Source organism: Vulpes vulpes, chromosome 6 (assembly GCF_048418805.1).
Source record: "Vulpes vulpes isolate BD-2025 chromosome 6, VulVul3, whole genome shotgun sequence".
In the NCBI taxonomy this organism is placed as follows: Eukaryota; Metazoa; Chordata; class Mammalia; order Carnivora; family Canidae; genus Vulpes; species Vulpes vulpes.
In genome coordinates this window covers 62194804-62220020 of record NC_132785.1, presented here as the reverse complement: position 1 = coordinate 62220020, position 25217 = coordinate 62194804, and the positions used below count along the sequence as shown (strand labels likewise).

The window sequence follows — 25217 nt, the reverse complement described above, 5'->3', positions numbered from 1 at the left end:
GAGGATTATGCAGAAATTGAGAAAGATCCAAGGCTATCTATTGAAAAGGCCCACTAGATCCTGGAAGAATTGAAAAAGATGTATGCATAGGCATGTCCTAATAATATTTCTGAATTTGAAGGTGAAGGGGGAAATATTACAAGTTTCCAAACAGAAGGAACAAAAGCAAATACACGTCACTGGTATTAGATTTCACTTTTACACAGTAGAAGCTGGAAAATAGTGAAATCCACATCTACAAAGGGGCCAACGTCCAAAAATCCTATTCCCAGCCAAGAGATCATTCTTCTTTCAGACTGAGAAAGAGCTCAGGGAATACATCACTCAGTTATCCCAACCAAGGAAAATGCTCAAGAAAGAACTTCGACAAAATAAACCAGTGAGCACAGATATTAGGGAGACAAAGAGATGAGGAAACAGCAATGAGTGATGGTTTCTCTCATTTTATCTAATATCTATGTTTTCTATGTAGATCAAAGCAGAGTGCTAGACAACCTTAAAACAAAGAATATGTTGCAAGGGAAATTATGATTTTCAATGCCTAAAAATTATTATTATTTTCAAATAGTAATACATTCCCCATGTTAAAAACCAAAGAAAAAAAAAGTCATATAAAGATTTATATTGAGAAGTCTCACTTGTTTCTTTTTATATACTCTTCCCACTCCTTGCCATCCCATACATCTTTTTAAATCTTTTCAGTGATTTTTTAAATGTATATTTAAATAATTATATATTTAAATATTTAAATAATTATAAATATAAATTGTCCTCACTTTCTTATACCATATTTTATTTTATTTTTATTTTTATTTTTATTTGTTTTTTATTTGTTTTTATTGGAGTTCGATTTGCCAACATATAGTATAACACTCAGTGCTCATCATGTCAAGTGCCCCCCTCAGTGCACGTCTCCCTTTCCACTACCCCTTGTTCGTTTCCCAGAGTTAGGAGTCTCTCATGTTTTGTCACCCTCTCTGATTTTTCCCACTCATTTTCTATCTTTTCCCTTATAATCCCTTACACTATTTCTTATACTCCCTGTATGAGTGAAACCATATAATGATTGTTCTTCTCTGATTGACCTACTTCACTCAGCATAATACCCTCCAGTTCCATCCACGTCGAAGCAAATGGTGGGTATTTGTCCTTTCTGATGGTTGAGGAATATTCCATTGTATATATAGGCCACATCTTCTTTATCCATTTATCTGTCGATGGACACTGAGGCTCCTTCCACAGTTTGGCTACTGTGGAGATTGCTGCTATAAACATTGGGGTGCAGGTGTCCCGGTCTTTCACTGCATCTGTATCGTTGGGGGCAACACCCTTTTTGAACTTGGCCACAGCAGCTTCTTGCAAGATACATCTATGAAGGCAAGGGAAACAAAAGCAAAAACAACTATGGGGACTTAATCAAGATACAAAGCTTCTGTACAGCAAAAGAAACAGTCAACATAACTAAAAAGACAACCTACAGAATGGGAGAGGATATTTGCAAATGACAGATCAGATAAAGGGCTAGTATCCAAGATCTATAAAGAACTTATTAAACTCAACAGCAAAGAAACAAATAATCCAATCATGAAAGGGGCCAAAGACATGAAGAGAAATCTCACAGAGGAAGACATGGACATGGCCAACATGCACATGAGAAAATGCTCCGCATCACTTGCCATCAGGGAAATACACATCAAAACTATAATGAGATACCACCTCACCCCAGTGAGAATGGGGAAAAATTAACAAGACAGGAAACAACAAATGTTGGGAGAGGATGTGGAGAAAGGGGAACCCTCTTGCATTGTTGGTGGGAATGTGAACTGGTGCAGCCACTCTGGAAAACTGTGTGGAGGTTCCTCAAAGAGTTAAAAATAGATCTGCCCTACGACCCAGCAATTGCACTGCTGGGGATTTACCCCAAAGATACAGATGCAGTGAAACTCTGGGACATCTTATACTATATTTTAAAATAGGTACACGTGTTGTTTTCACTTAGCAATATTTGGTGGGGGTAGAATTCCATATTGGTACATGGAGAATGGCCTTTCCCCCTTCTTTCTTTATAGCTATAAGTATTTTTTTGTGTGGACTTCCCAGAGTTCACTTAAACTGTCCCACATTGATGGATACTTGGGTAGTTTTGTAATCTTTTGCTATTATGAACAAAGTTGCCATTAAGAATTTTGTATGTGGCAGGTCTGTAGTCCAAGTATATGGGTAGAATACGTTTCTAGAACTTGGACAGAATTGACAGATCAATGAATAAATACAGAATGAATAAATATTATGCAAATTGTCCTTCATAGAAGTTTTTACTATTTGCTAGGATACTGTAATAAATCTTCTTGAGCTAAACTATCTTGACAAAACTCAAGGGTTTTAGGTAGTGATGATGGACAGGGGGTGTGTGTGGGGGGAACAAGTGTCCCCAAAGTAGCCAAGTAGTGTGGCAGAGGAGAAAAGGAAACATGTTAACTTATTCTTAAAAGTATAGGGATTTACCTTTCCATAATACCCTTTTTTTTAATAATGATTGAAGGAAAGATGGTAGGAATGGAATATATGTGGCTCTCTGGGCAGGAAGCTGAAGGAGTTAATACTTGATGATTTATTCATTTGTTCGTTCAACAAATATCGGCTGAGCCATGCTTGATTCAACATGCGGGATTCTATCTGTGGAACGAGAAGACGAAGGCCCTGGCCTCCTGCGGCCTACCACTCTGCTGAAGGAGATAGACTATGTAACAAGGGCATAATGTGTGTAAACAAGGGCATAATGTGGCTGCAGATTGTAATTCGGGCTTGTGGCTGTGAAAGCAGGCAAGAGAAATGGGAGGGAAGAAGAGGTCATACTGTATTTTAAACAGGGTGATTCTCCCAGGCCTTCCAGGGAGGTGACATTTAGATAGAAACCCAGATGACCTCTAGGAATGGTTTTGACAAAGGACGTCCAGAAAGAGGTTATAAGAAGCATGAAAGCCCTAAATTGGGAACTTATCACGAGGCAGAATCTATCAGCCAGCCACCCAAATCTGCTCAGTGGAAAAAACGGGAATTTCAGGTCAGTTCTTTCAGGATGAAATTCGGACTCTTGTGAGACATGCAGAAGATTCCCAGTCAGAGCCGTCCTTGCCTTTTTCTGCCGTGTTCTGTCTGCTGTCGCCACAAGCTGCCCTTTCCAACCATCCTAAACACCCGCCTTCTGGGAGACAAGACAGTGCTTCCAGCACCTCGACTCCATTATACAAAGTGTTTTATCCTCTCAGCAGGCCTTCCCTCCTCCTCCTTTCAATTCCACCTGGAGAATTTCTCCTCATCCTTCAGAAATCTCTCCCTGACCACCACGGTGCCCTGTCTATGCAATCTCAAGGCTTTCAACACTCCTTACTGCCACTCACCACCCTCTTCTGTCTGAGTGGCCCCCGGACCAGCTGCCCAAGACTTGAGGTTTCATGTCAAGGACTGTATTACTTGCCATCGTATGCAAATAGGTTACCAGGCTGCCTTGCTGTGGAATCAGGGTTCAAATAAATGGAAAACAGCTGGGAGCCACACCTCGAGCTGGCTTAGAAGCCATATCACAGTGAACTTTGAACCAGCGCTCTATCACCCTCTGGACCTCTATTTCTTAATTTTAAAACAGGCATAAAATACCTACCTGTGGGGTAAAGTGATTCAGTCATATCACATCAAGCTCCGCATGGTTCATGACACAAAGTAGAAGCTTAGAAAAATAGTCAGATTCTCTCCCTTACACGGATCATCCAAACCTTCTGAAGGCAAATGCTAGTGGCTCATTTAAGTAGGGAATTCAAGGTGGAGATGGATCTGGCTTCCAGACATGACTGCATGTAGTGCCCAATAGATGTCTCATAGGACTCTGTTTTCTCCACCGTGCGACCAGCTTTCCTCTAGATTAGCTTCATTCTCAGTCGGTTTTCTCCAATTGTTAGTAGGAACAGGCACCAGGGTTTGATGTAATCAGTTTAGTGGTCCCAAAAAAGAATGAACTCTCTCTCTTTCCCTTGAGGTCTGGGCCCACTCATTAACCTAACTTGGATCATGTGTTCATTCCTAACTAATCTCTGCATCCTGAGCTCATCCTTGGAATGAGGCCAGGCTGGTCAGCATAAATTATGCTTAAGAATCTTCACGAGACTTTCATCAGTTTGCTTCCAGGTAGGAAAAAAACAAGGACCCTAAAGATAAAGCAAAGGAATAAGTCAAGGCCCAATAAAAATTCTAGATAATTGCCTCAATACTATAAGGGTAATTATGGTACACTGCAAACCTGAGTGTTTATATGAGAACTCTAAAGGTCCATTCAATATAACATCTTAGCTTGAAGATACTGCACCATTCAAATAAATTGTCCATTCCATTTGGAAATGCTTTTTTGTTTGGTTGGCAGTTTTATTTGAGATATAATTCACATAGCACAAAATTCACCCATTTAAAGTGCAATTCAGTGACTCCTGGTACACAGCTGTGCAACCCTCACCACAATCTGTTTTGGAATATCTATTTAAAAGACTTTCAATGCACAGGTTATAAAGACTTTCTTGCTGGCCTATAAAGTACAAGGTCTTCCTCTTGTCTCAACAGGACTTTGAACATGACAGTTTTGCTATAATAAAACCACCTTCAAACTCTCACACGTAATTCAAATCCAACATATACAGTCTCACTTTCTTGGAAGCTTCTCACTTATGACTAATTTTTTTTTTCAAGACCTGTATTTTTGTGGCTTTTTTCCCCTCCCCTTCTGCTTCTTGCTGCCATCAGGCTTTGATGGCAGAGACTCCTGGAGAGACTCCTGGAGCAACAAGGGACCTGTGACCCATCATGACAGCATCTGGTAGCTCCAGAATGAGTATAGTATAGACTGAACAACTACAACTTCTGTCACTAATAGAGGCCAAGTCATGTGAAGTTTCTTTCTTTTTACTCCTTTTACATGGGCTTGGTTCAAGATGCATATTCTTGCCCCTTGCCCTTGCTCTACCACCTTTTCTTTTGTTGGCCTATAATTTTCCTCCTTTTATTTACCTCTCACTCCTAAGCTGTCACACTTCTGAATTTTTAAGTCAGTTTCTTCAATTTTATGTATCTCAAGTCTACCTCTTCTCTATATGATATTTTTGTATCTTCATTCATTTGTGTAGGTTGACTACATCAAAGGAAAACTGTGGTATAATGAAAGATGTTTTGCGAACAGAGAACACTTTGAAGGTAAATTTAGAAGAGATACGGACAGGCTTTTTTCAACATGGGTGCATATAATGATTAAATAAAATGACATAAAATTAAAATAGCATAAAATAGAAAGGTAGTCTTGTTCTACATACGTCAGTGGCCTAACACTGAGGGGGAACATATTAAATCTGAGACAATAGGCATGCCCTGTTGTAAGTGTAAAAAAATATTGTGTTTTTAAAAAATTGTGTGACTTAATTAATGACACCTTTAGAACTATAGGTAATGCTTGTAATTCCTGTACCTTTATATTTTATAGTTGATTATGTTACTATCACCTTTGAGAGAAACAGGACTCTAAGTGAGGTATGGTATTAAATTTTTATTTTTTAAAGATTTTTATGTATTTGAGAGACAGTGAGCGAGGGAAAGAGTACAAGTGGTAGGGGAGAAGCAGAGGGAGAAGCAAACTACCCTGATGAGCAGGGAGCCCGACCCAGGGGCTCAATCCCAGGACTGTGGTATCATAACCTGAGCCAACGGCAGATGCTTAACAGATTGAGCCACCCAGGTACTCCAGAATTAAATATTTTAAAAGGTAAGACATTTTATTTCTTGGATTGTTTCATGATTTGTTATTTACCTAAAAGATGGCAATTCTACAGGCTGAGAGATTTCATCCCTCTTTGCACCCAGTTGCACCTCTACTTGGGTTCAACGACAGTTATCTAGTTACATTAAATCTGGACCTACATAGAAGTTCTAGAAAAACAGCCCAGGCCAGAAAGAGAGGCTTCACAGTGTTTTCCTAGACCCACGTCCCCAGAAGAGAAGTACAGACATCAAAGGTTTATCACTGCTATTGTGGTTGGTTAGGACAACACAGTGGTTCACTAGCTTATTTGCTTAACTGGTTAGAACTTACATTTTTAGGGGACGCCCGAGTGGCTTGGTGGTTAAGCACATCTGCTTTTGGCTCAGAGCGTGACCCCAAGGTCCCGGGATCGAGTTCCACATCCGGGGCTCCCTGCATGGAGCCTGCTTCTTCCTCTGCTGGTGTCTCTGCCTCCCGCCCGCCCCCCCCCCCCCCCCCCCGTCTCATGAATAAATAAATAAAAATTTAAAAAACTTACATTTTTAAAAAGGCATTAACTTTTCCTTTCTCTTTTTTTGTAGTCAAGCTCTTGTTTTTATACCAAAGAACCATTTACTCAATGGTTACCTTGCTTACCTCATATTTTAAAAGGAATGAAATCTATTCCTTCAATTGTGGTAACGTTTCTTGTTGACCAAGAGCACAGTGCAGGAATCTACCTCTTCTCCAACCAGGTAAGCCTTACAGCCCTGGGGTGATGGCTCTTGATGATGCAAGAATGAAAAGTTACCTTAGCAAAATTTATGTCCAAGTTCTTGCTATCCTTGGCAGTAGAAGTTGATAAAATTAGCTACAGCAAAACTATTTGTGGTTAATAATATAGTTTAAGGCACTTTAGGGATTTCTTGCCCCTGCTGGTGATTCAGTTTGATGAAAATGGAAAATATGATGCTCTTTGCATAGAGATTCTTCTTTGCTTATTCTCCAAGAGAATATAAACTGAATTTGGTCTATATAAAGTTAAGGTTCCATAAGATGGTTAGTTTAATTGAGAAAAAAAAAAATTGATCCTAGCCCTACTCTAATCATTCTAGAGTAGAAAAAAAATAGTTTTCCTCTATCCACTTACGTTCAGTGATTGGGGCCCTGCAAATAAAACTGATAAGAGACAGATTAATAGGAGAAGAGAAAACGATTTATGCATGTTGTGTACACACATGTGTGTGAAAATCAGTGATGAGAAACTTGAAAATCGTTAAAATTTGGGGCTTATATATCAACTTAATAGTTTAGGGCGGCAAGTGAGAAAGGTATGCAAGGGAAAACAAGTGGGAAGATAATGGGTTAACAGGAGAACAAATAGGAGATAAGACAGTTTATGATAATGTTTGTTTATACAGGTATAAGTGTTTTTCTGTCTCCTCAGGGCCATAAAACTCCCCTGGAGCAGGGATTTGGAGTAGGCTTTATTTGCATTCTCCCTTCTGGGAGTCATCTGTTCTGAAGAGGAATTAATAGTAGCCTTACGTGATCCTGGAGTCCCAGGATGGAGTCCCACATCGGGCTCCCTGCATGGAGCCTGCTTCTCCCTCTGCCTGTGTCTCTGCTTCTCTCTCTCTCTGTCTCTCATGAATAAATAAATAAAATCTTTAAAAAAATAATAGCCTTATTTCCCAGAAATTCCTGCTTTTAGTCAGAGAAGGCTTTTTCCCCCCACATCTGTTGAATTTTAAATGTCTACAGCTTAAAATAATCTCTATACCACCATGGCATATTTTGGGGTACATATTTTGACCCCCTACAATATCATGGTCTAATAGAATAGGAATGCAGTCCAGGCATCCATACTTTAATTTATTTTTTTATTTTTTAAAGATTTTATTTATTTATTTATTTATTTATTTATTTATTTGAGAGAGAGAGAGAGAGAGAGAGAGAGAACACAAGCAGGAGGGAGTGGTAGAGGGAGAAGCAGTGTCCCCACTGAGCTGAGCAGGGAGCCCAACATGGGGCTCAATCCCAAGACCCCAAGATCATGACCTGAGTGGAAGGCAGACACTTAACCAACTGAATCACCCAGGCCCCACCTCCCAGGCAACCACATTTTTAAAAGGTAGTTTGCCATGACAGTTGTAAGCATGCTCATTGGAATCTGTCTTTTGAGTTCAGGAATAGTTTTATAATAAACCTTCCCATGCCATTTATTATAGAAGCTTGGACCAATTATTTAATCTCCTAAATTTCATGTTTAACATCTATAAGGCAGGGAAATGACAGGTGATGGTTGCTAATCCCTCCAGTTCTATGTTATTTTAATGGATGTCTCCCTATCAAAACCTGAGTAACAGGAAACACAAATTGTAACATAGTCTAGTAATATTAATGATAATATTCTTCTGATTTGTTCATAGTTTGCTTATCTATTTTTAGAAAATCACCACTGCCTCTGTGTCTGTACTAAAAGACAACAAACCAGGATTAAAACCAAAATTTCCACTTTTCATTTTTCCGTCTTCATTCTCTTCTCCTGTTGGAATGGTATTCCATCCACGAAGTCATTTTTTGTATGCCTACGGTAACCAGGTATGTACACATGAAATTTCATGCTCTAGTATATGTATAAATCATTCACTTATTTAAATCTTCTGAGTGGCGTATACAACAGGTAAAGAACAGAGTCATTCTGATAATCAGGGAAGTAGGAGGCCTGGCAAAGAGAGAAAGAGAGGAGACGAATTAGTGACAGTGAATACAAACAAATCTTTTGCAAAGTTTTGGTGAAAAGTAGAGCAGGGAAATGCAGCAATGGTAGCAGGAGGAAGGGAGATCAAGAGAAGAGTGAGAGACAGAAGGAATTAGGCTGTGCTAATGGGAATTATTCAGTAGAGAGAGAAAAACTGATGATGCAGGAGAGAGAGAAGGGAAGAATTGCTGGAGTGATATTTCTCAATAGGTGAGAAGAGATGCAATCTATGAAGTAGAAGACAGGTTGGTCTTAGGAGCCCCTATACTAACAGGAAGAAGGGTGAGTTTTTGGGTTCCAGAGCTGATAAGTGGGTAGATATAGTAATGGGAGGGTGTGGGAATTTATCTCTTATTTTCTCAACAAAAGTCAAAGTTATTTATGATGAGGATGGAGGAGTGTCAGGGGTTCAAGGAAAGAGAGAACAGAGTGAAATTGTTGCCTAGGGGCAGGGTGGGAGAGTGGATTGACTAAGGGAAATCAGTATGATTGCTTATGCTTTGTGCTTATGAATTCCAAGTGTAACCAATTCAGCATTATGGAATGTTCTTGGCTGTGTTCAGTTTTGGGGGCCCACACATATTGGAGAAGATAGAGAGTTGTATTTAACCACAGTTGGAGTTTTACCAAGGAATTATTAAGAAGTAAAAGAGTGTACAGAAGGGAATGCATTAAGACAAATTAAAAAAATTTAGAAATCAAAGAATGAATATTAAAAAGTAGTAAACAAAGTGTTTACTTGCAAAAGATATGATTGCCCATATAGAAAACTTAAAAGATACTTACAAATTATTAAAAGAAGCAGAAGAATTTAACAAGATGGAAGGGCAAGGCATTTTCATTTATGCACATGATGAACAAATTTGAAAGCATAATTTTTATGACACTATTTATAATAGCAAAAACAAAATAAAGCAAAATGACATGCAAAACACCTATAAAGTGTGGCACCTGGCTGGCTCAGTCAGTGGAATATGTGACTCTTGATCTCAGAGTTGTGAGTTCAAGTTTCACATTGGGTGTAGAGATTACTTAAAAATAGTATCTTTAAAAAAACTATTAATAAGAATAAATCTAAGATTTCCAAGATCTAATGTGTAGAAAATTATAAACTTTATTGAAAGACATTTAAGACTTTATAAATAAATGGATATAAACATACTTGTGGACAGGAAAATTTATCTTAAAACATAATTTCTTCCTCAAAATAATCTGTAGATCTAATACAACTTTAATCAAAATCTCAAGGCTTGTTGTGGAGTTCAAGTTAATTCTAAAGCCCATATGGTATATGTCAGCTCTACCTCAGTTTAAAAAAATTTAAAGAAAATAAAAAGAGCATATATGGAAAAGCAAAAGGCCAAGAATAAGCAGGACACTTCTAAAGAAGAATAAGGATGAGAGATTTGCACTGCCAGATAGTCACACTTTTAAAATGTTGCAGTAATCATGATAATGTGGTTTTGACCCAGGAACAAACAAATTGACCAATGGAACGAAATAGAAAGTCCACGAGTAGCCCCCACCAATGTTGATAGAGGCCAAGAATTGTTTAACTCTTCTGAGAGAAAAAATGAGAGATTGCTCAAAATGAGATAAATATTGGTTACATATGGGCAATGTTGAAATACATATCTACACTGCAACATACGTCAAGTCCAACTCTTGATGGAATCATAATTTAATTATAAAAACTTTTAAAGGAAAACATAAGTGAATATCTTTCTGAAATCAGGGTAGGGAAAGCATTTTAAAACAAGACTTAAAAAAAAAGTAACCATTAAAAAAATTGCATCACTTTCATTAAAAATAATTCTGGGTATACAGGATGGCGGATTAAGAAGCTTTAGGCCCTTGTTCTCCCACAGACACATAGTCCCACAGAGTCAGCAACAGTATACATATCAGAGTGCCTTTGCAAGAGCTCTAGAGACCATTTGATTAGCTACAGCACCCAGACCAAAATAAAACCAAAAGGGATTCTAACAAAAGGGGTAGGGAAATTTGCTCATCTGTGCCCCACCCCCAACCACCATGGTGTAGCACAATGAAGAAGAAACCGAACACTCAAGGGATCCTCCCTTGTGATAGAAACAAAAGAATGGACCTTGCATGCAACACTCTGGCTCTTCTGAGGACTGCTCAAGGGACTAGTCTCCAACTTGCCTAACCCAGAGCACTGACAGGACTTGTTTGGAAACTGCCAAAATGAGGGGAGTTATGTTGGCAAGAGGGTGGAGCAGGAACCTTCAGACCCTCCCTTTCTCCCAGAGATGCCAATATAATAACTTGCAGACCAGAATACCTTTGCAAGAACTCTGGAATCCACTTGAGAAGCTACAGCATCCAGACCAACTTAAAGCCAAAGAGATTCCAATAAAAGGGGTTGGAAAACGTGCATTATTTTCCATATCCATCCACACCTCTCCTCCTATCTGACTTAATGCAGCACAACTTGGAGGAAACCTCCTGCACCAGAGATCCTCCCTCAGGATAGAAACAAAATAATTAACTGTGTGTCCAACATTCTGGCTGGACTGGGGAATTGACTGTCATCTGACTCAGAGTACTGATGGAATTGGTAGCCTTGTTCAGAAACTTGAAAACAGATATGATCAGTACAGCACTTTAGAGCTGCAGTTCTATATGCACATGCCAGGGGCAGCAAGAGCTTATGGGTGTCTGGAAGGAGAGGGATAAACTGCTTAGGCAATTTGAGACAATGAAAAACACAGCACAAGCCAGAGAAAACACACCCTTAGAAGACATTTGAGAAGTCCTAGATCCTCTAGCTTGTCTGATTGATAAGGGTCTGTGTGAAACCAGTCCATAAACACTGGGAGAAGTGGTGTGTAATCAAATGTCCACATCTCAAAATAACAGCATGACAAGGCATGCCAAAGAAACAGGGAAACATGGCCCACCAAAGGAACAGACTAAATCCCTAGAAAATGACCCTAAAGAAATGCAGAGCTATGAGCTGACAAAAAAATTTTAAACAACTGTCATAAAGATACTCAATGCACTAGAAGAGAACATTGATAAATAACTAAAAACAATTTAAAAAAATCATGAACTAATGGAGAATATAAAAAAGTAAAGATTTAAAAATGTCAAGCAGAAGTTCTGGAGCTGAAACATGCAATAACTGAACCGAAATACTCACTAGAGGGGGTGAACAGCAGACATGGTCAAACAGAAAAATGAGCAAACTTGGAGAGAGGCTATTTGAAATAATTAAATCAGAGAACAAAAAGTGAAAAAGAATGAAAGAAAAGTGAAGAAAGCCTCGGGGATTTGTAAGGACTATCAAACAGACATTTCTATGCAATATAGGAGTAATAGAAGGAGAAGAGAGGGAAAAGGGGTAGAGAGAGCTTATTCAAAGAAATAATGGCTGAGGGATCCCTGGGTGGCTCAGTGGTTTGGCGCCTGCCTTTGACCCAGGGCATGATCCTGGAGTCCTGGGATCGAGTCTCGCATCGTGCTCCCTGCATGGAGCCTGCTTCTCCCTCTGCCTGTGTCTCTGCCTCTCTCCCTGTGTGTCTCTCCTGAATAAATAAACAAAACCTTTTAAATAAAATACTTAAAAAGAAATAATGGCTGGAAATTCCCACATCTGAGGAAAGAAACAGGTATACAAATTAAAGAAGCTTTAAGAATTCTGATCAGAATATATCCCAAAAGACCAACACAAAATCAAAATGTTAAACATTGAAGACAAAGAGAATCTTAAAAGTCATGAGAGGAAAGTGACTTACTACATACAAGAGAACTTCCTTAAGATTATCGTTGAATTGTTCAATAGAACCCTTGCAAGCCAAAAGAGAGTGACATAATATATTCAAAATGTGGAAAGAAAAAAAAACTGTCAATCACAAATACTGTATTTGGCTGTCATTCAAAATTGAAGGAGAAATTAAGATTTTCCCAGATAAACTAAAGTTGAGGAAGTTCATTACAACTAGACCTGTTCTGAGGGGGGAAGAAAAGCTGGAGAGAGTCCTTCAAGGGAAAAATAAAGGATACCAGACAGCAACATGAAGTCACATGAAAATAGTTTTCCAATAACATAAATATGTGAACAAATTTAGTGACTTGTATTCATGTGATTTTGGTGCATAAATTCACTTTTAATGCTTGTATAGAATTTAAATGAGAAGACCACTTTTAAAAACTATAAATCTTTTTTTAATAATTTATTTTTTATTGGTGTTCAATTTGCCAACATACAGAATAACACCCAATGCTCATCCCGTCAAGTGCCCCCCTCAGTGCCCGTCACCCATTCACCCCCACCCCCGCCCTCCTCCCCTTCCACCACCCCTAGTTCGTTTCCCAGAGTTAGGAGTCTTTATGTTCTGTCTCCCTTTCTGATATTTCCCACCCATTTCTTCTCCCTTCCCTTCTATTCCCTTTCACTATTATTTATATTCCCCAAATGAATGAGAACATACAATGCTTGTCCTTCTCCAATTGACTCATTTCACTCAGCATAATACCCTCCAGCTCCATCCACGTAGAAGCAAATGGTGGGTAATTGTCATTTCTAATGGCTGAGGAATATTCCATTGTATACATGGACCACATCTTCTTTATCCATTCATCTTTCGATGGACACCAAGGCTCCTTCCACAGTTTGGCTATTGTGGACATTGCTGCTAGAAAATCCTAGAGGAGAACACAGGCAACACCCTTTTTGAGCTTGGCCACAGTAACCTCTTGTAAGATTCATCCACGAAGGCAAAAGAAACAAAAGCAAAAATGAACTATTGGGACTTCATCAAGATAAGAAGCTTTTGCACAGCAAAGGATACAGTCAACAAAACTCAAAGACTACCTTCAGAATGGGAGAAGATATTTGCAAATGACGTATCAGATAAAGGGTTAGTTTCCAAGATCTATAAAGAACTTATTAAACTCAACAGCAAAGAAACAAACAATCCAATCATGAAATGGGCAAAAGACATGAAGAGCAATCTCACAGAGGAAGACATGGACATGGCCATGAGAAAATGCTCTGCATCACTTGCCATCAGGGAAATACAAATCAAAACCACAATGAGATACCACCTCACACCAGTGAGGACGGGGAAAATTAACAAGGCAGGGAGCCACAAATGTTGGAGAGGATGTGGAGAAAAGGGAACCCTCTTACCCTGTTGGTGGGAATGTGAACTGGTGCAGCCACTCTGGAAAACGGTGTGGAGGCTCCTCAAAGAGTTAAAAATAGACCTGCCCTACGACCCAGCAATTGCACTGTTGGGGATTTACCCCAATGATACAGATGCAATGAAATGCCGCTGGAACACCTGCACCTGATGTTTCTAAAAACTATAAATCTATGTAATGAGTATATATAAAAAGATGTAATTTGTAACATCAAGAACATAAAGTAGGAGGTAGAGCTGTTTAAGAGGACATTTTACATGCAATGAAGTTAAATTGTCATCAAATTTAAAAGAATAGTATAACTAAGATTTTTAAATTTTAAATAAAATTAAATTGATTTTATGTTAATTTTACATTAAATTAATTAAAATTAAATTTAAAGTAAAATTAAAATTTTTAAATTTTAAAGATTCTTACATTTTGAGCCACCCAGGTGCCCCAAGATGTTTTATGTTATTGCAATGGTTACCACAAAAAACATATATAGAGAATATATGCACAAGAAAATAAGGGAATCAAAAAATGTCACTGCAAATGATCAATGAAATGATAAGGAGAGCAATAAGAGAGGAAAGGAGGAGGGACAGAAAGCCACAGGACACACAAAAATAAACAAAATGGTAATAGTGAGTCCTTCCCTATCAGTAATTACTTTAGATGTATATAGATTAAATTCCCCAATCAAAAGATAAAAATAAGCTCAATGCATAAAAACAAAAAATAACAACAAAAAACCCCAGTCTGCAACTACTTATGGTCTACAAGAAATTCTCTTTAGATCCAAGCACACACATAAGCTGAAAGGGAAAGGATTGAAAAGAACATTCCATGCAAATGGTAACCAAAAGAGAGCAGGGCTGTCTATACTAGTATCATAAAGAATAAACTATAAGTCAAAAAGTATTATAGGAGACAAAAAAGGTCATTATATGATAATAAAAGGTCAACTCACCAAGAAGATATAACAAAAATGTTCATGTACCAAACATCAGAGCTCCTAATATATGAAGCAAACTTTAAAAGAATCAAAGTGGGGCATCTAGGTAGCTTAGCCACTGAGTGTCTGCTCAGGTCATGATCCCAGGGTCCTGGGATCCAGTCCCACATCAGGCTCCCTGCAGGGAGCCTGCTTCTCCCTCTGCCTGAGTCGCTGCCTCTCTCTGTGTGTCCCTCATGAATAAATAAATAAAATCCTTAAAAAAAAAAAAAGAATCAAAGAGAGAAACAGCAACACAACAATAAGAGCCTTAATTCTCCCACTTTCAATAATGGATGGAAAAACCAGATGGAAGATAAATAAGGACATAAAAGACATGAACCACATTGTAAACCCATTAGACCTAATACACATGATCAGATGACTCCACTCAACAAAAGTAAAATACAAATATTCCTCAAATACACACAGAGCATTCTTTAGGATAGAACATAAGTGAGGCCACAAAACTAGTCTCAGCACATTTAAAGTGACTAAAATTATCTAAATACTGAATAACACATATGACTAAATGACAAAATGTCTTTTCTAATCACAATGAAATGAAACTAGAAATCAATAGCGGAAAGAAAACTGGAAAATCCACAAGTATATGGAAATTAAGTTTTTAAACAACAAATGAGTCAAAGAAGTAGTCAGAAGGGAAACTAGAAAATATGTTAAGAAAATTAAAATAAAAACAAAACACACCAAATTTATGGAAGGCAGCAATAGCAGTACCAACAGTGGAGGTTATAGTTATAGACACACATGTTAATAAGGAAGAAAAATCTCAAATCAACAACCTAACTTTCCAATTTAGGAAACTATAAAAAGAAGAAAAAAAAATCAAACCCAAAGTTAGCAGATGGAAGGAAATAATAGACTAGAGCAGAGATAAATGCAATAGAGAATACAGAAATAATAGAAAAAAATCAACAACACTAAGAATTGGTTCTTGGAATGTTCAACAAAGTTGATAAACCCTTAGCTACAGTAACTAAGAAAAAAGAGAAGAGTCAACTAAAATAAAAAATTAAAGAGGACATTACAACCGATACCACAGAAATAAGAAGGATTGTGGGATTATGAAAAATTATATGCTAACACACTAGAAATACATAAACTACCAATAGTAAATCATGAAGAAATAGAAAATCTGAACAGACCAAAAACTAGTCATGAGATTGAATAAGAGATTAATATCCAGAGAACTTCTACAGCTCAGCAATTAAAAAAAAAAAGGCACTCTGATTATTGAACTGGCAAAGGACTTGAATAGAAATTTGTATATTTGAGTACCTTCCAGCAAAGGAAATCCCAGGGCCAGGTGGCTTTATTGATTGAATTGTTCCAGATATTTAAAGAATGAACACCAATCTTCCTCAAACTCTCAACCAAAAATTGAAGAGGAAGGAATATTTCCTAGGTCACTCTCGAGGCCAGTGTTACCTTAATACCAAAACCAGATAAGGATACTACAAAAAAACTAGAAATCAATATCCCTGAAGAACATTTATGCAAAACTCTTCAACAAGATACTAGCAAACTAAATTAAAGAGTGCATGAAAGGGATTACATATACTGTGACCAAGTAGGATTTAATTCTGGAATGCAATGATGGTTCAACACATGAAAATTAATAAATGTAACACACCCTATTAACAGAAGGAAGATTGAAGCCTCCACCATCATGTCAACAGGAGATGTTGAAGAGGATATGGATCAATCAGATCTCTCATCTATTGCTTATGGGAGCATAAATGACTACAAATTATTTTGGAAAGAAATTTGGCATTATTATCCTGTAAATTACAGTGGTTGCATGTGCTCTGTCTCACCAATTCCACTTTTTTTTGGCAAGGGAAACACAAATATGAGGAAACATTTTGAAATCTTCATCATGGCACTATTAGTCATAGCATTAAATACCTGAAAATGATCCAGATGCCCATGAATAGGAGAATAAATTGCAGTTGATTCACATAATAAACTATTACACAGCAATATAAAAGCAAATGAGCTGAGCTATATGCAACACATATGACTATAAGTAAGTAATATTAAGAGGAGGAAAAGTCAGTCTTAGAAGACAATATATGGATGGTATCTTTTTATAAAGAGCCAAAAGAATAAACTCAAGCAATTTATCACCTAAACCTGCATACACATGTATTGCTAAAACTGAAAAGAAAGCAAAAACCAAGGGAGCGAAAAATGCAAATTTCATTTCAGAATATTGGACATCTCTGAGGGAAGATGCAGTATAATAGGATTGGAGAGAAGGAAGAAAATGCAAAGTACTAGCAACATGCTAATTTCTGGGTTGGGATGTCAGTTCACACATGTTCATTATACTATGCAATAACATAAGAAAGATAAAAGTGAGCTGTACAGGGATCAATAATTTAGAATGGAAAAGAAAGTGTGATGAGATGCCATTGTTTTCATACAGGTAATCAGTAAAAATCTAAAGTAAATTTTTGATAATTTGTGAGGTTTTGGAATACAATGCTAGTGGGACTATAAGGTGGTTCAGTGAAATTGAAAAATCATACAAGTTTTATATATTGATAGCCTCTGACCTGGCAACTCAGTTTTTCAGTATCTGCTCTACAAACACACTTTAACATTAGTAACAGAAAGACAGATAAATGAATGCTCCTTGCCATATTGTCTGTTAACAGCTTACATTGTGATCCGACCTTTAAGTGTCCTCTGGTAGGAAAATAGAGTATCTCCAGTGTGGTGTAGCCATCATATTGGATACCATGCAGCACTAGAGAAGATTGTGAAGATCTACACGAGCTAATATGAAATGATCTGAGATGTTTTGTTGAGTGGCAAATGTAACTTAGAGAACAATAGGTACAATATGATGCTGTTTTGAGTATATTGTTCAAAATGCCTTTCCTCGCCCACTGACCCACCCACCACCATGCTCAGTAGTAACATTTGCAGGAGCCAAAGCCAGAGTAATATTGGAGTCCTCATATCCTATAGTCACAGGATGTATACATAGGACATGTCTACATAGGGTATATATATACCCATGGGGGTATGGATCGTGCTACACCAGCAGTGAGCACTAATTTCTGAGTGATAGAAATCTTCACATGTGGTTCAGTAAATACTCTGTGTAATACGCACGGCCTAAACATGTAATCCAGGGCAAGGTTAAAGCTAATCTGAAGCTAATATGGCACTCAGATACAGAAAGATGTAGTTATAGAAAAAAATATACGTATAGATATAAATGTAGGATTTTAAAATATAGCAGTTGTTAGTTACCTCTAGGAAAGGACAGAACAGACCACAGTTATATAAGATAAGGTGTAAAAGAAAGTGATTTGTATGGTGGTCAAAGAAACTGCAGTGGCAACTTATAATGTTTTAAATGTATGAGAAGCTAATTTTCAGATCTAACTTGTCATTAAAATTCATTTTTTAAAAAGAACCTTAAAAACCCGGAATCTTTGTTTGACTAAGATTTAGGCCATTAAAAGAGGTCCCAAGGAAGCAGGATTCATCCAATACAGGATCCGATTTATCTTCAAACAACTCTTAGGGGAAGGAGGAGGGGAATAGAGAGACTTCCGGGGTGGAGTAGATCTGGAGATTGACTCAGGTCTTGGGACACGCCGTCGCAAGTGTCAGTGAGCATTACCACCAACACAGGCTCACAGACATACTTGCCAGAGGCTTAGAACAGAAAGCCTCCTGTCAGTAGGAGGTAAGCTCCTCCCTTCCCAGCCAGTCACACCCAGCACTTCATCCTTTCATGATCAGGGGACCCCACTTGGGAGCTGATGGGATAACTCTGTTCTTTTATGCATTCATCATGCGCACTGTAGACCTGCGACTCTGCCGCGTGCGCCTCGTCCAAACCCCAGGAAGAAGCTACACAGGTCGTTGACTGGGTGGGTAAGGAGTCTGTGCACCTGCAGGCACCTGATGAGTGTGGAAGTTTCCGAGGGGCCCTGCGCTGGGGCTTATATGTGCAGACAGGGTAACGGTGACCGTTGGGGGGCAGCCCCTTAATGAAACATCATCTGTTTGTTCCCTCAGATATGGCTTTCAATCGACGGCGGCAACACTTTCGAATTATTAGCTGACTTTCATGATGATATCATAAAGAATACTTACCATAGCTTTTATACTTCAGACATTACTTTTGTTTCCCAAAGTGGAAATGTCTACCTGACAAAGGCAGGTGAGAAATTCACTTTTATTCATAGAAGAACTACATGTGAGCAGGGATTCGAAGATATATGAAAAAAAAAAAAAACCTGTCGTATTAATCAACTAATCTTAAGGTCTCAAACCTATTAGGGGTGACAGATTTTTTTAAGTTTATTATTTTTTAGGATTTTGTGTTTTTATTTGTGAGAGACACAGAGATAGAGGCAGAGACATAGGCAGAGAGAGAAGCAGGCTCCCTGCAGGGAGCCCGTTGCGGAACTCTATCCCAGGACCCCGGGGTCACGACCTGAGCCGAAGGGAGACACCTGACCACTGAGCTACCCAGGGGCCCCTAAAAGTTATTTTTATTGTGGTAAAATACACATAACAAAGTTGACCATCTTACTCATGATTAAGTATGAGTATTAAATATTGGTGGTTCAGTGCATTCAAAATTCCTGCAACCATGAGCACCTCCGTCTCCAGAACTCTTCCCATCTTGTAAAACTTAAATGCTATATACCTTAAAAAAAATAAATCCTCATTTCCCCCCTTCCCACAGCCCCAGTTACCAACATTCTACTTTCCAACTGTATGATTTTGACTGCTCTAGGTCCCTCATATAAGAAGAATCATCCAGGATTTGTCCTTTGGTGAACACGTTATTTCACTTAGCATCACGTCCTTAGGGTTCATCCATGTTGTAGCATGTGTCAAGATTCCCTTCATTTGTAAAGCTAAATAACATTCCATTGCATGTATGTATATATATGTATATACCGCATCTTGCTTATCTATTCATCCATCAAGGGACATTTGTGTTGCTTCCATGTTTTAGCTACATAGGTGTACAAATATCTCTTTGAAACTCTGCTCCAAACTCTTTTGGGCAGATACCCAGACGTGGAATTCCTGAATCATATGGTAGTTCTATTTTTAATTTTTTGAGAAATTGCATTTCTTCTTTTCCACTGTAGCTGTACCATTTTACATTCTCACTGCCAGAATAAAAGAGTTCTAATTTCTCTACATCCTTGTGAACACTTGCTATTTTCTGGTTTTGGTTTTTGGGTTGTTTGTTTTTTCTCCCCCGCTGGGTGGATATAAAAAATTTTATTAAACCAGCCTCATTTCTGTATATGTACATTTAGATTATTATCAGTATTTTGCAATTAGAAATTATTCCAGAATGTGTACTCATGTACATATTATTTTTATATGGACTTAGATGAATATTTCCAGAGTATATTCCTAAAAAATGAAATTGCTGGGTTAGGGTGTAAATGCATTTATAGTTCTATTAGAAGGGCCAAATCCCATTCCATAGACACTCACTTGCTCCCAGTAATACGTGGGAGTCAACAGTGGGTGCTCAAACTTTAAAAAAAAATTTAATAGTCAAATTTTTATTTTTAAAATTTTATTTAAACTCAATTTGCCAACTTATAGTATACTACCCAGTGCTCATCTCATCGTGTGCCCTCCTTAATGCCCACCACCCAATTACCCTCTCCTATCCTTTTGTAACCCTTTGTGTTTTTCTTCATCGTTGTCATCCTAATGAGTGTGAAGTAGTATCTCATAGTTTTGATTTGTGTTTTCCTTAATGTTAAGCATCTTTTCTTGTGCTTATTAGCCATTTGTATATCTTCTTGGGAGAAACCTCTATTCAAGTCACTTGCCAACTTCTTAATCAGATTTCTTGAGGTTTATTATTATTATTATTATTATTATTATTATTACTAAGTTGTAGAAGCTCTCTATTCTGGATATTAATCCCTTATCAAACATTTTCATGGGCTGCCTTAAATCTCCTTGGTTACGTAAATTCTAAGTATTTTTTGGATGATGTTATAAACGGAATTGTTTTCCTAATTTTCTTTTCTGATTATTCATTGTGAGTGTATTGAAACACAACTGATTTCTGTGTATTGATTTTAAAGCATGCCACTGAATTCACGTATTCTAACAACTTTTATGTAGGACCATTAGGGCTGCTACATATAGAATCATATCACTGTGAGTAGAGGTGATTTTGCTTCTCCCTTTGTGATATGTATGCCTTTTATTTATTTATTTATTTTTTGCCTACTTGTGCTGGCTAGAACTCCTAGTACTACTAGGTTGAACAGAAGTGGTGAAAGCAGACCACCTTGCCTCATTCTTGATCCTAGAGGAAAAGCTTTCAGTCTTCTACCATTGAGTATATCATAGTTCACTATGGATGTCTCATATATGGCTTTTATGATGTCGAGGTCATCTCCTTTTTTTTTTTTTTGAGGTCATCTCCTTTTATTCTTAGTCTGTGGAGTGTTTTTATCATGAAAAGATCAGAATGCAGATTCCCAATATTTGGAGGACAGGGTCTTTTTTTGCCCACCCTGGCTCTGGGAATATGTGCACAGCTGCCTACTGGGAGGCTCAAGCGGAGGAGAGGCAGTTCCTGCTACAGGCCATAGTGTCCACATCCACACCTTCCTCCAGGGTTGCAAGCCTCCAATAGACCCCAGAATTCCAAAATAATTAACATCAGAGACATTCTGCCAATGCAACTGTCGTCCAGGTGAGGAGACAGGTTCCTGGTGCTCTCTACTGTCTTCCCAGAATCTTTGGGGGGTGATGGGGTTTTAGGATCCTATGAAAGCCCTCTAGAGGGGACCCTGAAACACCATGCTATGCTCCCATTTACAGCTTCTGTGAGGTTTTACTTCCCCACAAGACAATAGTCACTCCTGTTTACTGAGCTGTGTTTGTGCTGAGCATGTTACAAACACCATCTTGCTTAACGTTCACAGCACTGACGGCAGCAGGTCATGTTAGCCTGCTTGTACAAACGCAACTGATACAAATAGAATCACACATAGCTTGTAGGAGGTGGCATTGTGTAAATGGTGCATGGCTCTCCATCCACATTAATTCTGGGATCTCGGTGGTCAAGCCTACATAGCTTCTCTCAGTTTATTTGTCCGGCAGAAGAAACAGTGTGTATTGATTGACCTTGTTGACCAATGCCCAGTCTTTTCCAACTCAGTTGACACTTTGTTAACCCATCTCAAAGCCTGGAAAGATGAAGGAACACACTTCTCTATTTTAGTCTGTGTCTGTGTCTCTGTGATCTGCATTCTCACTTTGTTTTGTTATACAATTTTTAGGTTTTTGAGGTCGTGTTCTGTGGAGTCTATTAATTTATTAAGGTCCTTTAATGAAAAATATGGGGGAAAATTTACCTCCTCTTGGGATAGACTTTGTCTCAACTGGATTCTTTACATCTTTTATAGGCTGCTAGTGCCTTCTTTTCCTTTTCTTTCCCTTTCCCCTCTGCTCCTCCTGGGCTTCCTCTTTACTCTTTTTCCTTCTTCACGTCTTCTCTTCTATCTCTGCTCTTCCTTTCATTTTCCCTAGTTCATCATTAAAGTGCGTGTAGCCCTAGTCAGACCTTCTATTTGCTGTAGTGTACTCTAGGTATTCTAACATACCCTTGAGACCTGCTTGCTTCACCTTATTGAGGTAGCCTCTGGACTTGTTTTCTCAATACAGTGTCTTGGAAGGTAGTAAACCTGGCTACCCTCAAGAGGGCTTGATTTTTTCCCTCTGAGTACCATTTCCTCCTCTGTCAACTTCTCTCCTGTTAAGAGCATGTTTCTGAGAAGTCCCTCTTCCTTTTCTTAATATGACCTCAAAGGACTGGGTGTAGAGCATTGTGACCTATTCCATCAAAATTTTCTCTTTCTTCCCTTAGTGCGTGCTTTTGCATGTTTTGGCATATTGTTCTCTTTCCTTTCTTGATTGCTGCTGGTAATTTTTACTTTGCCACTTATTTTTGTGGTAAAATATACCCAGCATGAAATTTAGCATTTTAGCCATGTTTAAGTGTACAGTTCAGTTGGGGTGACGGGCAGAAGCAGACTCCCCACTGAGTAGGGAGCCCAATGTAGGACTCAATCCCGGGACTCTGGGATCATGACCTGAGCTGAAGGCAAGCAGTCAATCATTTGAGCCCACCAGGTATACTGTCAAGTCTCATTTTAGTCAAGTTTTTATTGGAATGACTCTTTTTTTTATTGATTTCTATGAGTTTTTAATGTTTTATGGATGTGAGTCCTCTTTTAGAAACATAACTTGCAAACATCTCTTTCCATCCAATGGCTTGTCTTTTCTATTCTCTTTATGGCATCCTGTGAGGAGCAGAACTATTCATTTTTTAAAGTTCATTTTGTCAATCTTTGCTTGTATGTTTAGTATTCTTCTTATATCCTGTTTGAGAAATCTTGGCTATCCCAAAGTTATGAAGGTATTTTCCTGTTTTCTTCTAGGAGCTTGTTTTAGATTTGGTATATAGGTCTATGTGAAATTTCTATTTTTGTGTGTTGTATGGAGTGAGGTTCTTTTCTCCTCACACAGCTGCCGAATTTTCTAATGTGGCCTTTAGTTGAATATTCAAGGTCATAAATAGATTGTTTTTGTAAGTTCTTCCATAAAAGTCATACCACCCTGTAGTCTTTGGAAAAAACATAATTGTTATTGTTGTCATGTACAGCCACCCCGTTTGATCATGTGTAGTGTATTTGACATGTAAAGTGTTGTCCCCCACAGACATGCTACCCCATGCTATACACCAGTAATAATTTGAGTCATTGTGATGCCCTTGCTTGCTGTGGATTACCAGTGTCACAATAGCAACTTAGCATAGAGGTCATCTGGGCATTCCTTAAATATGTGAGCAACTCAGTCCCAGAATCCAGTCTATTATCCAGGGACATTTCCAGTAAATACTGTGTCAGTTACAGTCCTGGCTGGAAACATAATTCCACTCAAGTGTTTCACCTGAAGAGCCTCTATAAGGGGATTATTTGCAGAGCAATGGACCAAGTTAAAGGAACCAACAATGATATTAAAATATCCAGAAATTAGCAATGGGAGGGCACTCTTACAGTTCCTTTGATTTGAGGTGTAATGCAAATAAATAGGGGATGGATAAATAGATAGATAGATTGATCGATCAATAGAGAGATAGTAGATAGGTAATAGCATCATCTAAGCCCAGTCAAAGCTGAAATGGACTGGGGGCCACCCTGCAAGAGGCATAGTGTAGGAGGCTCAAAGCTATCGTCAGACTGCATCAGTAAAGTGGGAAGAAAACTAGGAAGAACTATCTAGACCTTCTCCCCTTCCCTTGTTCTTCCCTCCTTCTAGAGCTTTTCATTGGCCAAATCCGATCAGAAGGCATCTGGAAACATAGCACGAGTATTGCAATTCATAGGGGTCCACCTCCAGTGTACCAGACAGAGAAGAGAAAGTCTGGGGGTGGGTCTGGAGAAACAGAAAATAGAAAATAAATAGCGCACTGATGTTTCTAGCAGCAATGTCCACAATAGCCAAACTGTGGAAGGAGCCTCAGTGTCCACCAAAAGATGAATGGATAAAGAAAATGTGGTTTATGTATACAATGGAATATTCCTCAGCCATTAGAAATGACAAATACCCACCATTTGCTTCAACGTGGATGGAACTGGAGGGTATTATGCTGAGTGAAATGAGTCCATTGGAGAAGGACAAGCATTGTATGTTCTCATTCATTTGGGGAATATAAATAATAGTGAAAGGGAATAGAGAGGAAGGGAGAAGAAATGGGTAGGAAATATCAGAAAGGGAGACAGAACATAAAGACTCCTAACTCTGGAAAACGAACTAGGGGTGGTGGAAGGGGAGGAGGGTGGGGGCTGGGGGTGACTGGGTGGCGGGCATTGAGGGGGGCACTTGACGGGATGAGCACTGGGTGTTATTCTGTATGTTGGCAAATTGAACACCAATAAAAAATAAATTTATTATTACAAAAAAAAGAAAAAGAAAATAAATAGCACATATAGTAAAACAAAAATCAAAATAGACTAGGCAAGATTACTTTGGAAACAGTAAAAATAACACCAAAGAAAATGGAACTGAATTGTCAATCCAAGTGATAAACAATTACATATCATAGATATAAACTAAGAAACACATCCACATGTAGAATGGATGCATAATTAAGTGGGAAAAATCTAAAATGATAAATATAGACACTAAAGATTGAGAGACTGCAAGTTGTAGGAATTTCCAGTAATGAATAGGGGTGATGTCTCTGTTTCTCCACCTATAGGTCCCATTCATTCCCTCTGCTGTGAATGAATGCGTGGATGGATGGGTGAATGCATAAATACTGAAAATACAAAAAACTATAAAGGAGGGCAGCCCGGGTGGCTCAGTGGTTTAGCACCGCCTTCAGCCCAGGGCCTGATCCTGGAGACCCGGGATCAGGTCCCACATCAGGCTCCCTGCAGGGAGCCTGCTTCTTCCTCTGCCTGTGTCTCTGC

At 38.4% G+C, this 25217-nt stretch overlaps 1 protein-coding gene across 1 annotated transcript in view; it reads left to right on the top strand.

Annotated features, from left to right (window-relative positions):
• CATSPERB (cation channel sperm associated auxiliary subunit beta) overlaps positions 1 to 25217 on the top strand; it is a 140731-nt gene that overhangs the window by 39842 nt on the left and 75672 nt on the right. The window contains exons 10-14 of the mRNA XM_025985613.1: positions 5169 to 5235; positions 5519 to 5565; positions 6376 to 6533; positions 8224 to 8377; positions 18754 to 18898. Of these exons, the coding sequence (XP_025841398.1) occupies positions 5169 to 5235; positions 5519 to 5565; positions 6376 to 6533; positions 8224 to 8377; positions 18754 to 18898 (571 nt within the window). The remainder of the gene's footprint in view (positions 1 to 5168; positions 5236 to 5518; positions 5566 to 6375; positions 6534 to 8223; positions 8378 to 18753; positions 18899 to 25217) is intronic.